The sequence below is a fragment of the Monopterus albus genome, unplaced genomic scaffold, assembly GCF_001952655.1.
Source record: "Monopterus albus unplaced genomic scaffold, M_albus_1.0 scaffold105.1, whole genome shotgun sequence".
In the NCBI taxonomy this organism is placed as follows: Eukaryota; Metazoa; Chordata; class Actinopteri; order Synbranchiformes; family Synbranchidae; genus Monopterus; species Monopterus albus.
Window position 1 is genome coordinate 1459841 of NW_018127985.1, and position 17928 is coordinate 1477768.

At 40.0% G+C, this 17928-nt stretch overlaps 2 protein-coding genes across 3 annotated transcripts in view; both read left to right on the plus strand.

Moving 5' to 3' along the window:
• Nucleotides 1-235: 235 nt before the first annotated feature.
• Nucleotides 236-3437, plus strand: tnfsf14 (TNF superfamily member 14). Of its 2 annotated transcripts, none has more exons than XM_020610512.1 (5): nucleotides 236-418; nucleotides 560-766; nucleotides 2284-2317; nucleotides 2407-2493; nucleotides 2649-3437. In XM_020610512.1, the coding sequence occupies exons 2-5, from the start codon at nucleotides 572-574 to the stop codon at nucleotides 3032-3034; spliced, it is 702 nt and encodes a 233-aa protein (XP_020466168.1). In that variant the 5' UTR covers nucleotides 236-418; nucleotides 560-571; the 3' UTR covers nucleotides 3035-3437. The 2 variants fall into 2 exon arrangements, with proteins under 2 accessions (XP_020466168.1, XP_020466169.1); XM_020610513.1 differs by having other exon boundaries at nucleotides 236-388.
• A 9005-nt stretch (nucleotides 3438-12442) lies between these two features.
• Nucleotides 12443-17928, plus strand: part of ppap2d (phosphatidic acid phosphatase type 2D) — a 15161-nt gene continuing 9675 nt past the window's right edge. The window contains exon 1 of the mRNA XM_020610566.1: nucleotides 12443-13179. Within this exon, the coding sequence (XP_020466222.1) occupies nucleotides 12972-13179 (208 nt within the window). The 5' untranslated portion in view covers nucleotides 12443-12971. The remainder of the gene's footprint in view (nucleotides 13180-17928) is intronic.

The window sequence follows — 17928 nt, forward strand, 5'->3', positions numbered from 1 at the left end:
TGCAGCTCTACTCTGATTCATCCAACCAAGCATAAAGACAAATGTGAAATATTAAGTGGCTGTGATTAAGACAAGCCACGTAGAGAATGTAAGTAAGAGAGGAAGTGTGGATGGAGATATTTCAACATTGCCATAACAGTGAAATGGGAGGTGTGAAAAGGAGGTTAAGATGCACTGTGCTTGGTCTCTCACTTCTACCTTCAGCCTTAACTGCCCTCACTCATAAATGGTCAGGTTCTGCAGCTGCATTGGAAAATTTTATATTAATTACAGTGTGACAATTAGAGTTACTGAGTGCAGAGAGGGGCATCCCTGACATCCTCCAGAGTCGCTCTGGTGATACAGCTCCAGCTTTCTATAACTGAGTCTGCTCTTTATCTGACTACTGGTGAGCCATCTCTACTTGAACCAGTAACAAGTGAGCCCACCCATTTTACAGTTGTTTTTTTTTTGCACGTGTCTGTCTCTCAGGTCTCTGTCTGTGTCTGTCATCTACTTGACAACACTCTCTGACAACCTTTGGAGGATATTTTCATACTGAGTCATTTCTTCTTTACAGAGAACTGTAGGTATGGCTGAAGATGGGTATCCCTCTGTGTATGTGGTGGACAGCCATGCCACTCGGCCTCCAGTACCAATGAGGCAGAACCAGGTGCAAAGGAGACACGGGGTGGCTCAGACCCTGCTGTTCCTGCTGGTGAGCTTGGCGTTATGCGGGATGGCCGTAGAAGCGTGCTTGATCTACCATCTTTATCAGTCTGAATCTGTGAGTATCAGCTTCATCTCTGAGTTGTCACCTGCCTACAGTGCTTTTCATTCTGTGACTATCAGTGCTTTTTTATTAGTTGCATTACATTTCCCTGTGAACCCCTTTCAGTCTCACTTTCTTCCTCAGAAATCATTTATCTTTAACACGCTTTTCTCACTTTCAGTTTTCTTTTTTTACTTTAACAATTTTATCTTGTTTCATGTTCCTCTTAACACAATGTTGCTTTTTTATCAACAACACCTTTAAGTTTCCTTTAAGCTTTTGCGGTAAATATTCACCATGGGAGCTCTGGTTTTCTCTTGATTTACTTTAAACACTTAAGTCTTAAGTATTTACACTTTAATATTTTTAAGCCCAATTATTATTACTTGACATAAATTAAATCCATTTTGACACCACCAAGGTAGAGTAAAATCCATAAATGGCAAAATATAAATATCAGTGACCATGGGATATAAACCAGTGTCATGAAATATTATGCGAGCAGTGCACGTCATGATGTGAAATTACATTAAAGCTATAGAATTTTGTGAGTTGTATAACTTAAAAATACAAAATGAGGTTACAATGCAAGGACATTGTTCACATAACATTTTTAATTGTATGCATTTCATGGAGTCACATGTGGGAAACCGTACTGTCACGTAACCAAAGTGGAAGTGTCCATAAGTTAATTTGTCTTTACAGATTTTCCCATAGAGTCATGATGGAGCTACGTTGTGACATAAAATAATTAACATGTGAGACAAAAGCAGTCCTGCATTTTAAAACTACTCTTTACACACATTTACTATATGTGTGGGGAATGTGTTTGGGTTTAGTGAAGAAAGGCATCAGTAAACCAAAGGGTTCTTGGGACAGAAACAAACTTGACACATGCTGCAATCATTTGAAAGATTGTTTTTTATTTAAAAAAAAACAAAACAAAACTGCTGACGGTGAAATAATTTCAGTATTATGGGGAAGAGAGTAGAATAGAGATGGAGAAGTCCATTACACAAAGTTCGGCCATTTGCGTAAAACTCCACTGACATCCCCAGGCACAGGGGCTTGCAGACTTGATGTCCCATGATCGTGGATGGTCACTGCTTTCTGTGCATTGCTGACTCAGTTTCCTGGGCCAGTCACAGGGCTCGGGGTGGGAGGAGGGGGACATGACTTTCTTACTCTTACACTGCTTGGTGTACTTACATGTATGAGCAGGGGTTAGTGAATAAAAGGAAGTGGTCTATTTCCTGTTGCATCGTTATGATCTACCTCCTGCTCTTGACAGGAAGCAAAGACTTGGTCTACATTTTCTGCAGTGAGACAAAACCACAGAAAAGGGCAAAGTGGCCCTTAAAAACAAGTTGTTCTTATGATGTGGGAGACTCTTTATCTGTTTACATTTAATGAATCTTCTACAGCTTATTTTTGCAACTTCTTTGTATATTCACCAGTGGAAATTGCATCTGCATGTGCACACTCACTTTCACAAACAGCTAAGATATAAACTGTGTTTGTTTCACTTGCAGGCCACCTCTGCATCGTCGTCTAAGCTTATTGGAGGTATGTCTCAGCACCTTTTGTTCAAATGATTGGTATCTACTTGATCCATATTAGAGACATTATGGTCATATGGTCTGGTCCTCACCCAGGTGAAGCTGTTACTTATCAGCCCAGTGAAGCTGTTACTTATCAGCCCGGTGATGTTTCTCCTTCCAAACCAGTTGCACATCTGACAGGTGAGACCAACATTGTTGTCCCATCAATTACCATAATTTTCAATTTATTACCAAGACAGAAAATACATAAACATGTATTGCTGCAACTTTAAATGCCCTGTTTTAAAAGAATCAGCCTTCATGTTGTTGCTGCTATTTTGCTTGTTTATTTCCAGATGGACAAGATGTAGTTCATGGAAAAGAAATCATGGCATGGAGCATGGTTGCTGATCCTCTCCTTTATGAAATTGACTACAAAGACGGAAATCTTGTCATTCAGAAAGAGGGTTATTACTATGTCTATTCCAAGGTTTTCTTCTTTGACAGTGATAAATTTAACCACTATATTAATGTGAAAAGTAAATTGTACCCTGGGGGATACATTCCTCTCCTGCAGGCTCAAAAATACTCACAACATTCCAACACAGTGCGATCCAACAGTTACCTGGGTGGAGTGTTTCACTTCTACAAAGACGATGCCATTTTTGTGAAAGTGAGCAGTACCTCAAAACTTGACAGACATAAATCCTTTGAAAACACCTTTGGAGCATTTATGATATAAATCTAACATTTCACCATTAATCTAAAGGTATGGTTTCAGAATATATAAACATGGATGAACCTTGTGGAGGGGTAATGATTCACTTTGTAATGTAAAAGCAGGTCCATAACTGGAAAGAGAGGCAGGTTAGAAAACCTCTCTGTGCCTTGAAGTGCTGGTGGCTTTTTTACTGAGGGTGAAAACTGCTTTCAGATTATGTTTGACAATGTAACACAATTCTTTTTCACATCAGGGACTTTTTATTGTATATACTTACTTGTGTACTTACTTTAAAATTCTTTTTACTCTCGCTGTAACACTTGCTGCAGATAATTTATTCTTTCAGTAGTAGAATGAACAACATAACTGCTTTTATTCTGCTATATTAATGTACAATTTTGTATGCAAAAAAGTGAAATAAACAAATCATTTAATGGCCTTGTTTTCTCAGACCATTATGTAAAACTATAGCAGTAGCTCAAGTGAGCATGCTTCCTGCTGTGTCAGGTGAGGCTGAACTGGAGCTTTTGCTGAGTGGTCTCAGTAGCAGCAAATGTCTCACCCACTCAGTGCAACCGCATGTCACACTGTAAAGAAGGTATTTTTTTGTACTGCGGTGACTCATAACAGTGTTGTCAATGTACTAACCACCTTCGAACAGAGTGTGCTCCTGACTTTGCAGTTATATAATCTTGTGGACTGGTGAACTTGAGGGTAGCAATGATCGTGGTATTCCAGAGATCAGTTTATCAGATTACTTATTTATTGTAATGCTAAAAATGATCACCATGGTGACAAACACGTTGGCGTCTTGTGCAAAAACGAAAAGCCGCATCACTCTTTGAAACTCTTTTTATTTCTCATTCGTGTCTCTTATGCAGCCACTGGTACACTTTCCCTTCAGTTGTGTGTGTTCACAGAAGCCGCTCCAGAAAACACCCACAGAGTTGTATATTTGTAAACTGAGGAGGAAGTGGTAGTAGGGGCTGGGGGGTGGGGGTGAAGGGTGTCAGTAGCAGACTGCCTGACTCATTTTCCAGCCCCAGACATGGAGAGTAATGTAGCAGGACTGTACGTGTGTGTGTGTACAGGTGGGTGCAGGGTAAGTGAACCTCAAATGATCTTTTTCCCTGTCATGTACTACGAGCTTTGTTTCATGGTAAAACACTGAGTTGAGACAGTGATCACTGTCCAGGATTTGGAAATATATTGTCTGAATGCATAGCTAAACTAATTCCTTCAGAGTATCTGTGAAATCATGGGTAGTACTGACTCACCTGTGGCATACAGCCTCCCTGCATGTGTGAGTCATTATCTTCCAGCGCTGGCTGACCTGAAGTGTGAGAGACTGTAGTAGCAGAGGAGAGGGAGCACTATCAGCTGTGTGGTTGGGATTCGTGCAATTGGTTTTTCTCTCAGCACTGAACTTTGTTCTAGACATGACTTTAACGAAGAACTTGTGTGGGATGAAAGCACTTAATGGCTATGATCTCAAACTAACTATTCACACTTCTATAAATGAAACAAACATTTTCCATTGATAAAGTAAAGTTGTATTGATATCAGTGTGTAGGGACACAGTCAGTTTTCCACACTACTTTGGAAATAAACCACTATCTGTCACCATTTTTCTACACGTGTAGTGCATAGAACAAGATTTTTAGGCAAAGCAAAACTGAAGTAGATGGTTCACAGTAGACAGTCCTCAGCTAAATGCTGTCCCCTTGTGTTGGTCTCTAAAGCAAGTAGAGAACAGTGTGGTGCTGACATTTAAATGATCTGTACGCAGTGTTTTCAGAGGCTCCACTGTGCTGCTGAGTTTGCTGAAAATGTATTCCACAAAAGAAAATCAAATGTTTTGCTGACGCACTTGATAGGAGGACAGGATTAGGAATGAGCACATCAGAGGGACAGCTCAGGTCGGCTGTTTTGGGGACAAGGTCAGAGAGGCCAGTTCGAGATGGTTTGGACATGTGCAGAGAAGGGATAGTGGTTATATTGGTAGAAGGATGTTGGAGATGGAGCTGCCAGGCAAGAGGTCAAGAGGAAGGCCAAAGAGGAGATATATGGATGTGCTAAAAGAGGACATGAAGTTAATTGGTGTGAGAGTAGAGGATGCCGAGGATAGAGTTAGGTGGAAACAGATGATTCGCTGTGGTGACCCCTAACAGGAACAGCCGAAAGAAGAAGAAGAATAAAATCTAGTGTTTAGATTTATGATGTTTCTCTTAAGGAATCATCTCACAGCTTGAATTTGGGCAGATCTTTTATTATAATGTGTGACATATTTACTGGCTGTCACAGAAACACAACGGTACTTGAAAGAACATGTTATTCAGTGACTTATTCAGTGACTGTCTCAGTGACGTTAGGGTGGAAATGATAAGCTTCACAGAACTTCACAGAACTCTTGCAGCTCTGGCTTGGTATCAGGCAGTGGAAAACAAGGGTAGGAACAAGCCTTTAATAAATGTGACAGAGTGGGTGGTAACTGAGTATGCTTGTTATTGTCATTTGACTGTGTTGGACCTCTCCAAAGTTGTGGTGCCAGCACCTAATAGAGCAGACGAGATGCTGCGGCTGAAGTTTTCAGATTAATCCTCAGTGTCTTGGAAAATATGCATCTTGATTGTGATGACTAATGTTCCGGTGACCTTTTGTGTGGATCTCTCTTGTCATAAAATAGGTCAGCAGAGGTGCTGCTTGGTGCTCATGCTCATTTAAAGCACAGATTTTTTTATGTTGCTTTGTCAGAGTTTGGAGGGCACATTCTTCGAAAGCATATGTCAGGGAGGGTCTTGCTGAATGTTGTGACTCAGTGACTCAGTTTCTGTGGGGTTCCACAGCTTTCAAGGGCCCTGAAAATGACACATCATTGTGGTTTCATTTGCCCTGTTTGGCTCAATTTCTGGGGTCTGTAAAAACATCAGTTAATAAACAGCATGAAGAAAAAAATGGTCTTTAATCATAACTATGTAAAGACATATTCCAGACAAATGCAGTGCTTTGTTGTGTGCATAATAACACAAATGCACACACAAAGTCAGTGGTGCAAGTAGCAATTGAAAATCACTGGCCATACCAAATATTTTTTTCAACATCTGTTAAGACATGAAACTTTTCGCTTCAACCACCATGACTTGTGATTTCACGTGTCACAATGTGCAATAAAAGTAGTGAAGCAGAACCAGAGCTTAGTTCAGTCATGCCATTTCACTTTTCAATTTAAGTTTAGATTATGAAAATAGGATACTAATGTGTGTATTGTTGGTTCTTCTGTTACATGGTTTAATTAATAAGTGAATTCCATTTCTTCAGTTCATTACAAACAGTGGAAAGAAATGACAACACAACACCATGTCTAAAATATAAAATCACTATTACATTTCTATACTTTCTGTTTAAACAACTGCTCTGCCCGCTTTGTCCAAACCCGGAACCTTCTCAAGAGAGAGAAAGTAAAATAAAGAAAGTAAACAAAGTAAAGAAAACACTGTCCATTCATACCATATATATCTATATATAGATATAGATATATATATATGCTGAAGACACTGTCACACAGTGACATGTAGTCATTGGTTATTAGCTCATCTATCCATGCAATGTTGTTGAAAACAGTATACCTGTACTGTTTATATTTTATGTCCAAACAATAAATAAATACAACATAAATATAAAACTCATACAATTCAACACATATCAAATAATAAATCAGCAAGTGGCAAACTGGAGCTGTGCAAATAACACAGTGTGACTGTATTCTGCCAGTAGAGGTGACACTTCAGAATTATACATTAGTGCAGTTAATTCCTACACATTTTAAATGTAAAAAAATTCTAACAAAAAAGTAAATTTTAAACAGTCAAATAAGTATCACTCACAATGCCCGCTCCGCCAACTGAAACATTCTTCTTCATCGTAATATGAGAAGCAATGAGAACAGTCCAATTTTGCTTTTCTAACATATGCAATATAAAAGGGGAAATTCCCCAGACCTACAGCAATTTATATGAATTCTTTTCAAATAAACAGGTCAGCTTAAAAATGTGAATTTGAAAAAGTCTTCCATTGAACATAACAACAGAAACACAGACTTGTAGTGATTATGTAAGGTTTAAACCAATCCTGGAGCTGCTATATGATATATTTATTTTACTGGCCATTGAATCAATGTGGATTAACCAGGGTTTTAAAAGGGTGAGATTTTTACCCAGCCTGTGGGTAAATGCAGCCCTTTCCATCATTCTCTGTGACTTGGTCACTTCTCTGACAGCAGACAGTTAAGTAATTAAGTGATCACAATTACATCTTTGCATATAGAGTCTCTGTGAGCAGGGTCCAATGAGCTGGGCGGGGTCCCTGGAATTTGCCAAGTATTTAGAAAATAGACACATAACAGACACGTAGCTGCATCTAAGGATCGGGCATGTAAATGATATCCAGGTGGCTTAAAAATTCATTGGAACTAACATCCGTGGTCGGTGGATTAATGATTACCACCAAGGTCCCTCCAGCATGCAGCTTCTGCACCTTACCCAGGAGGCCTGTGCTGCATGAGTTTGTTTTAATCCTGCCCTGCAGTAGGATGCAGTCATCCCTCATCAGACTGACTGTGTACTCTGGTCGCTGTGTTTTTTCACATGGAGACAGTGTCACCTGAAGATTTAAGTAATAATATCCATCCTTCTCTATGTTCAGATTTTCTCCTTTTACCGAGACTGTGCTGTTATCTGGTGTCTTTGCAAGCCATGTTATGTTCTGACCACCTGTGGGTAAAAGAAATGCCGTTATTACCCATGAATGTTTTTTCTTAGGAACTGTATTCTGAATCTCCTGTGCTGAGTGATGATTTCACATGAAGGAAATGTGTCTTGTCTGAAGGTGTACTGTGATTAAACATGAAATTACATGTAATTAAATTGCATGTGCTCGAGTTACGTATTCTCCCAGACCAGGACATTTACTGTATTCCCAACTGTTTCTGCTTGGTAACCTGAATCACTGTGTGTACATTTTTTGCCTTGAAATATTTAAAATAGCACTTTACCTTGGATGGCCTGAAAGGTAAGCATTTTGCCCGAGACATTTGGGGACTGTTGAAAAAAGAAGAACTCTATTAATCCCCAAATATTAACATGTAAATATGATGCCACAGTGACACATAGCAGCAACATAGAGGAAGCACCTCCACCTTAAAAGTGAGAACACAACAGATCACATACTAGCTTCAGAAGAAAAATAAAGAGACAACAGTTCAGTTTAAAGGCATTTCCCCGAATGTGGCAATGACGTCACTGTGCTTCCTCAAAATGCTGAGGAGTGTGGTTAGACTGTCTAACATATCTCAGTAACTCAAAAGAAATTGAAGTCATTTAAAGGTAGATCTGTCTGGACTGCAGGATTTATGTGTCTGGAATGCCAGGGTCACAAAAATGTTAAAACTAACTTAATTAATTGATTGATTAATTAAAAAACATGAAATCCTGATCACCAAGAATGTTTGTACTCTTATGACAATATGTATCACAGCACAGTCATATTAACAGGAGAAGCACAAACTGTGAAGCTGTGATTATCTTACCAGAGGTGTACAATTTGCCTGGAATCTCTCTGATGCTACAGCGCTATTCCTCTGAGACTGGTGAAGGAAACAGAAGCACAGAATGTGCTCATAATAAATCTTACATGATGGTTTAAAAAAGCAAAAGTACTGACAGGTGAAGTTTTGTTCCAATTGGTAGTGCTAAATTTAAAAACAATGAACACACATCAGAAGTATTCTCCTCTCTAAAATATTTACCCTAAACACTTCATTGGTAATTTTTATGAATTACATCCATAATGGTCCATTAATGTAGAACATATTTAACCATAGCAGTTATGGCATTCATCTTCTTTACTCTGTTGATTCATTCGCAGGTGACAGGGTTTTTATAAAGTTGTTTTAAGTGTTTACAAAGTGCCGTTTCCTCACCAATGATTCCCCAGACGCGTTCTGTAACATGAGTCTATGGATATTTTAAGATGTCTCACCTGGTTATAATGTCCAGCTGTGAAGAAGAGGACGATGAACACAGCAGTCTCACCTGGTCTGTGAAGAAGAGGACGATGAACACAGCCTGGATAATGGACAGGAAGATGGTCCACAGCAGGAGGATATGGATCAGGGAATTGCGGTTATGCTGTGGCATCGTCAGTTCAGTGGCAGTGCTCAGCGCAGCGTGAGGCCGGGGCGTGCAGGAAGACCGATGTCAAGAGCTGACTATCCTGAGTCTGAGTCTGCTGTGCACCAAAGCAGTGCGTGTGTCTGCTTCCTGAGCTCTGTGCATGCAAGTGAAGAGGGCAGTCTGATATTGTTGTGCCGTGCCCTAAGTAGCTACAGAACAAAGAGGAATTCAGATGGTACTTCCCCTCTGATAGTGAAGACAAACATTGTAGTCCCAGATTATGTCAGCTTTGTGGGGCTGACCCTTTTCTCCTACTCACCACAACTTACGCAAAAAATAAGGAACAAGACTCACTACCAGGGAGAAAGGGAAGGAGTGAAGAACTCTGACACAAGTTCTGTAAAAATGAATCATTCAGTTCTTTATTGTGAGGAGGCTTTGTTTTGGCTGGTGTATATTCCTTTGCCCCTTTATCCCCCTTTTAAATCTACACATCTTTATATTTAACCTTTTAAAATTAAAGAAATATTCTTAACATTGACCAGAGCAGGATAATGTGTAATGTGAGTTGATTAGGGTTAATTAGAACAATTTAACAAGAATCAAATGTATTAATTCAGCATTGAATTATTGAAACGTTCAACCTGAAATGCTAGATGTTGGCAGGAATTTATCTGTAAATTATTCTATTAAAGTTTTTAGAGGAAAGACCAGAAATAAAATAAAAAATAAAGAAGCAAAATTTATGGGCAACAGCATTTGAGAACTTATTGCTTTTGAGGGTGGAAATACATTTTTACTGTCTAAAAAATACTATCATCATGTAATTCCACATTGGAATTACTTGATGATACTTATTTAACTTTGTACTAATTTAACTGTCCGGTCATCAACATGTGGTTAGTAATGTACTTTTATTAAAGCAATCAATCAGCACTAAGACATCATCATTGTTACAGCACCTCATTTGACACAGTAAGTTGTCACAGTCACATTAATAGGATTCATAAAATGTCATGGTATTTTGTTTAGCAAGTGCACTTCGTGAAAATTCCCACCTGCATTTAAATTCAGCTTGAGGTCAGTAGACGTGGTTTCACTTTCTCATTTTGTACTTTGATGGGGAAAGTTTCATGGCAGCAAAACAGGATGGGTTTGGTTCAGGTATGTGTCATCATCAGCCTGAACAGAAGCCTCAAAGACAAAGTGATACCTGCCGGCTACTTTTGTGACTAGCGATGGTCAAATAACACAATAACAAACAACCTGTCAGAACTAATCATTTGAATTGTATACAAAAAGCAGAAGTGGGATTGGATTTTTGACAGTCAGCAATATTCAGTCGTGTGCAAGCATAAATGATATCGGCAAATACCTCATTTCTCTGGTGATGACAAATGATGAAAATCCAGAGGAAAACATAATTGTTTCAGCGATGTTTGTTGCTTCTAGTTCTGCATTTCTGATGATGTTATATTTTTCATGAAGAAATAATGAATCACATTTTCTGTGGAGAGGTTAAGGGTTAACTCAGTACTGTAAAGTGTCAAAATGGCTTTTGAGCCAAAGTCTTTTAGGATACTGGTGAAAATGGGCTAAATGAATAGAGCCAGAACACCAAAAAAGGATGGAAAATCAGATCAGTATACACTAAAGGCTTTAACTTGACATGCTTTAATACACAGTACAAAATAATGACACATCACTGTGACTCCAGCCATTTTAGGTCCAGTCTTCAGTCACTACTGTTGATATACACTATTCTTACATCCTCTCATTTTCTAAACATTAATGAAGATGTACAGCCATCTAGTGGATGAAAAGCAATAATACACAAAAGACCCAGTTTTTATAAGAATAGGAAATTACAGATTTCAAAAGTAATTCTTTAATCTTTATATTATCACTCTTGATCTACAGCAAATGTCAAACGGTCACACTGTGCTAAAACACACATGAACCTGATGTTTGTTTATAAAGATAACACCAGTGAAGGATTCCCCACAGATAAGACCCAGGTAAAAATAAAGATGTGGTCGATGCAGATGTTTGCAAAGGTGCTTGTAAGTTAATGAAGAAATGAAGAAAAGGCATGATATTGCATTAGTTATTAAAATGTAGACCACTCTGTCATCCTGTCAATGACTTTAGTGTAAATGCGTTTTTATTGTGTCTTAAAACTACAATGGAAGAAGAAAACATCTATGAGAAAATGTTAAATAGAAAGTGACCTGTGATATATGAAACCAGATTTATTTTGCCCCACTTCCTTTTTTCACTTTTATTTTCCACCTGTCATATTCTTTCATTTAAACACTGATAAACATTTTCTCAGTTTTGCACAAAAGCATGACAATATAAGGCAAGTGACACAGTCAGCATTCAATTAGTTAAATTACATAAATACAAGAAACAAACACTGGATGTCATGAGTTTAAGGTTGTGCTTTACAGGAGGAGCACCTGCTTTACATAGAGCTCATAAAATCTAAATGAGAAACTGATCAAAATGATAAAAGGATCATCTAAGGGAGGGGAAAAAGAAATGTTTTCAGTTATTTTCAACTTCTTAACCACAACACAAAGGTGGAGCTCTTAGAAATGACATTGGGCATTTGTAAACTTAACTGTAGACCTTAATCAAGAGGACAGAGGTTGATTATTTGATAATTAAAATAATCCTTTGTTGTGGCCCTAATTATGTTTATGTGCATTAAACAACAGCAAAGCACTTATGGTCTGAAAATGATGAGAACAACACCAAGGACATAAAGCAACAGTGCCTCTTTCTTTACACCAGGTGGCAGGAAACCCCTCTGTTGATCAGGGCGCTACTAACAACCCAGAGATGATCTCTGTAAAATCAACAGCTAGTAGTTGATCAATTCAAGAAATGGGATTTGAAGAAACATACATTCATAAACTTTCATAAAATGATCATATGTTCCTAAAAATAACAGGCTGAACTGTCACAATTCATTCACACCTGACTAGGCTGCATTAATGGAACATTAATATCAGGAAGAACTATTGAACCTATTGAACGGTTCTGCCTGCGCGTGTGTGGGTCTGTGCAAACAGTAACAACATGTCCTTGTTAATCTGGAAAAGGGCACAAACTGTATGTGGGACATGTCGTCACGTGGGTGGGACACAGCAGCAGACAGGACCAGACATCCAGCTGTCAGGTCAGGTGGATCGAACATGTGGTGACCTACAGCTTCAGTGATAGTTACTCATTGATTGGGTTAGTTTTTACCTGGTTTTCACTTCAACTGTGTCAAGTCAAACTGAATAATGCCGGAAATATCACGACTTTACAACCAAAATAAACGTTTGCAATTATTAAACCGATGGCGTAGAGATATTAATGAAGACAGTATTTTATTTTGAAACTTTGACCCTGTTTTTCTGTTCTCACTTTTGTCTGGCACAAGGAGAATGCTGGTTTATTAGGGACGTTTAGAAAGAAAGGGCAGCACGCTCCCCCCGAGAAGAAGTGGAGTCCGGGTGTTTATTCCCTCCTGTTTACAACAAGGCCCCACTCTTCTTTTTCCTCGCACCCCTACTTTTTTATGACACAGTGCAACTCTACCTCATCTAGCGGGCTGGCTTTCTGAGCAGGATCTGCTGCTGTCAAAACTTTCTGACATGGATTTGTTGCGCCGACGGCGAAGGACGGACTGAAAACTTTGGGAATATCCTTCACTCGGCAGCTAGATACGACAAAACGGTCTCTAAGTGCAACTTCTTAAAAATAAGTTGTTAAGAGTTCATTTAGCTGAAGAAATGCAAAAGCTCAACTCCACCGGTCCCCACGGCCACACGCTGGAGCGGGACGCGGAGCTCCAGCTGCGGCTGGCTGACAGCGCAGGAGCCGGGGAGGGGAAGGAGAACGGCGCAGGGAAGCACTTCCTCTCCCAGCCCGAGGAAGACAGCTCGTTATGCACCAAGAGGAAGATGCTTGTCGGTCTGGATGTATTATGCCTTTGTGTCGGTAAGAATGCCGGTATTTATCTGCTCATTTTAAATTGGCTTTGGCACTAGGCAACTTACTCAGTGTTATTACAGAATGACTTGAGTTAATCATTATATTACAGCGTTGAACACTAATTAATATGGAATCTCTACCCTGTTTCTGTGTTATGGTACAAATACGCAACACACTCAACATCATCTTTGCAGATTATAATGATTTTTGTGGAGGTTAGTTAAAGCCGGTTTTCAGGAGGAAAACAATCTCATTGAATGAGGATTTGTTAAAGGTAACGAACTTTTTTTTACAAGAGTCAAATGGAAACAGAAAACTTTCTACTCGGTGCATGGGGGGGCACGAGGGAGGGCGGGAGGTGGAGGCTCAGCTGGCAGCAGCAGAGTTTTCCCGGGAATCCATCTGTTTCCATGGTAACCCCTAAAGTTCCCGGGAGAAGAACGTGGGAATTGGGATGAAAACATGCCCCGTGCTTGTGTTCTCGTGCCGAAAATTACCTCTGTTCACTGAGCGCTTTAGCTTCTCTCACTGCACGAGCACTGATGTCTGTGCTCAGCTGGAAGGCTGCACAGGCGTCGGACGAGTGGACTAGACCTCAGTGACCATAATAACAGAACAGCTACCAAATTACCAATAGATATAAAAGGCGACAAAGGGATTGTTTTTATTATTAAGGAATCTAGCAGTTAGCTTTTTTTGTTTTTGTTTTTGTTTTTTGCACCAAAAGATCACTTTGCTTAGTTTGTGTTTTTACTTGATAAACACTTATTATTATCATAATCAGCACTATCAGATAATAAAAAAAATAATGAATTCTTTTGTGTGTAAACCATCATTGTTTAGAATATTTAGCATCATTATTTTAAATATGACCATAACCACAGATGTATGAGTTTAAACATACTGTATTAGCAATTACACATTCTTAACCAAACGGAACTTTTCATTGACAATATAATATCCCATTAAAATAATGAAGTGACAGTTTGAGAAGAAATCTATGTTATTAATTATCCAAAAATATTACAGTGTATCGTTCAGAGTGTCAAATTATTAATGTACCAACATGTAGGCAGTGTTGTGGTGCTTGGTGTAACTGATTTATGTGTTTAGGTAGGTTAAACTACAGCGAAGCTGGTCACATGGGAGTACTCCTGTGAGGTGTACTGCTCAGAACTGTGCTTGGACAGGACTTAAATGCACTGAATTGATATTCAGTCTAGTTTTATACGCTTCATGTTGTCATCTCACATGACTAGGAAAGAGAATATGATCATTTGGACCAGCAACAAACATGCAAGAGGTGGAACCCGTCTAGGCAGACTGACAGGTCTGACCCTTGTTGGCAGTTATGGCATAGGAAGGTGCCTGGCAAACAAAACAAAAGTATGAGGCAGTTAGTTTTATTGTCGTGTTATTCCTAACCCCTGCAGGTATGCTATTAGCTGCTCACTTTACACACTTTCCATCAACTTTGTTATGTGTCTGGCAACCCAGCATCAGTCAGGCCAGTAGGGAAAATGGTCTCTCTTGGTTCTCAGATTGATCATTCCACTTGCTTTCTCACAAAATGACATGCCCTGATCCCTCTTATACCTTCTCTGACAACATGACAGCACTGAGTCACTGAGACACAACTGACTCAGAGAATCACTTGGTCTTGTGATGGGAATACAGTACATTAGTGCTAGTGATGATTTCAGTACAGCAAATACCCCGTTCTGTGTTTTGGTTTATGATTTTCAACACCATAAAAGTCTAAGGTTTCTGACCCAAGTTGTGTAGTTTCTCTGCAGCAACAAGGCAAACTAAAATCTTTACAGTTTTATCACACACAGAGGAGTTAACATCTCAATAACCCCAGCAGTGCCTGTTAAAAAAATACGTGGTGAATTGTTTAATGCACACTGAAACGAGAGTGTATTATTGAGTGCCACACTACAATATAATTCATTGTTATATTTGCCTCTAGCAGAACTTATTAACTATTCGATTACTTACCGATTCCTATCTGTCTGATTACATCCTGCATGTCTCTGCCCTGTTAGCCGTCATGACAGTTATCAGCAGAGGCCTGACCTTGACTCATCTGCGGGCATTTGGCAGCAAATGCCATCACTTATTGGAGTTGAATTGGACCTTTCATTAAGCTAAAGCCTCTTATTTCTGACTAACCCAATTTTCCCTATAAGAATGGCATCATCAGATTCCCTCAGACAGTTGACCTACTGATGTGAGTTATTCTGTAAAAGAGCTCATTCACTGCTATAACTGTGGAATTTACCCTGAAGCATCCATCCTCATTATGTTATCAACCTATGAGGGATTCCATAGTGTTCCGAGGTTTTCACAGCCTCCATGTGTCTTAGTGCGTTGTGAATTGGCAACATGAAGTTAGTGTAAAGTTAGAATGCTGAGATAACGAGGACAGTGACTGAGATTTTGACTCAGGTTACCTAAACACACTCACCCAGATATTGCTGTTTATGGGACTGTTCTGACATGGACGTGATGGATGTGTCACAGAGATGGCTTCTTCTGGTTCAAGTCAGTCTGTAAGTTCCATGTGTGGGGCAGAATGCAAATGCCTGAATCAGTTCAAGTGTTTGCTTGTGTTTTATAGTGTACACATGCACTCCTGATGAGACTGCAGGTGACTGGGAGAGAAGTGACAGAATCTGTGCCCTGTGGCTGCATCTGAGGTCTAGTGTCCAGCCACCCAGAGGGCAGGAGGTGGAGGGTCTTTGTCATATCTACCACACATGCACGGACAGGCCACGCTGCCTGTACTGGTGGCTTTTCTCCCACACAGGCGGCCCTTGATCTGTCATCACCCAAGTAAAGCAAGTTATTATCTTTTATTTGGGTCATCAGGAAAGACTGGAAGTGGCTCTTGAAAACACACTATTACAGTAACTTAGACAACTTAAAGAAAAACGATCATTTCCACTTAGCTTGATCTTCTTGTAGAGGTTAGTTGTGAAATACTTTCATACTTGACACCTGCATAATTTGTTAGGCAATAGGACAAAACAGAACAGTGATTCACATCCTGGTTACATTGCATAGATTTGTTTATTTAAAACGAGAATGTGATTTCATTTAATAGTAAAAGCAAAACTAGCTTCTGAACACTGTAGAAAGAGAAAGCTGGAATCAGTTGATCATCGCTGTGTGTGAGAGTGTGTTTTTGCTTTAGACATGAAGCAGCATGCCAGGACGAGAGGATCGATTATCTACCTGAATCATCTGAATTCTAAAGCAGCTCCCCCTTACAGCTCAGTCCCCCCCCCACCCCCACCCCCACCCCTTTCTTCAGGCAAACTCTATTTTGGAACTAAAGGTGTTCCAGACACATAGCAAGGTGTGTGTGTTTTGTGTCTGCATGTGTTTTGGGCAGGTGGTGTGTATTATGTTCGAGGTTTTCTGGTTTTATTTTTTTGGCATAGAAAGCTGCTAAGTGAAGTCAGCGCGTCACAGCATGTTGGTGTGTAGGCCAAGAAATATTAAATTGCCTCGTATGTGTGCGTATTTATGTGTGCATGCGTGCTAATGAGTAAAAGTGTGGGTGTGGGTGTTTGTGTGTGTGTGTATGCGTCATTGTGGCTGCTAACACCCTACTACAGCTGTCATGTGCGTGCTGTTTGTTGACAAATTTGCTGGTCCTGTTTTGCTGCACATTTTAAGCCATGATCAAAGACACTTCGAAGTTATGAAAAACATTGGCGTCACTCTGTGGCTGACAGATGGAAAGCCATTAAAAATGGCTCAGTGACATCATTAGCTAGTGGAAGAAGTGATTTAACTTACTCTCCCTTGTTAGTGTATTAATGCATCAGTTGACGGCACTGCGCTGAGGTTCAGGAATCCATTAGCTGCACCCCTCCTCAGACAGACTACATGGGCACACTCACTGCACTTTGCTGTCAATAAGTTGTCCTGAGCTAGCTCAGGCCTTAGAAATGTCCCAGTTGTGAACAGCTCCAGTGGAGGAGAGTATGGCGAGGTGTAGAAAGCATGAAGGGGCTGAGCATTTACTGTAGGGGTCAGAGGTCAGACCCAGTGGTGCCTGAGGGATCTCATCCATAATTGTGTGTTTATGTCCTAGTGAGGAAGCAGTGCTCAGAGAAGGACAGGAAAGATTTAAACAGCAAACAGGTCCAAATTTGCTTTTAATGAGACAGCTGCAATCTTGTCCTCGATGGCGGTTCCGTAAGTGCCCAGAGTGGTCCATAGGTATTAGCCTAATGAGTGAATAAGTGTGTGCAGCACTCTAATCTTTACTGCTCATTAAGTAGAATCGGTCTGGAGAGTCTTACCATCAAAGTATCTACCTGAATCTGAATACAACCTGTAGCCCCACCTTTGCATCTGTCAGAACTAATGACTCATCCTCTTCTGTCTGCCCCCCTTTAAGAAGGCTGAAAGGGCCCGCCATGGCGCCATTGAATGGTTACCCATCATCAGGACCGTTTTATCACAGTGTCAGATCTCACCTCCTGGAGCCTTCTCTCTCTTCATCTTCTTATGTTCTGCTCTGAAGATGTTCCAGCTGAATGTTGTGCAAACCAAAACACACAGACTATGCAGCCATCAACTCTTTACATACAGAGCTACCACAATCAGGCTGCTCCATGCCAAACACCTTCTCTGTAGATTAAACTACAACCCTGTGTGATTCTCACATTGCAGACTGCCAGCCCTCACATGACTCTGCACACCTTTACCTTCAAACCAAAAAAACCCCTCAGAGAC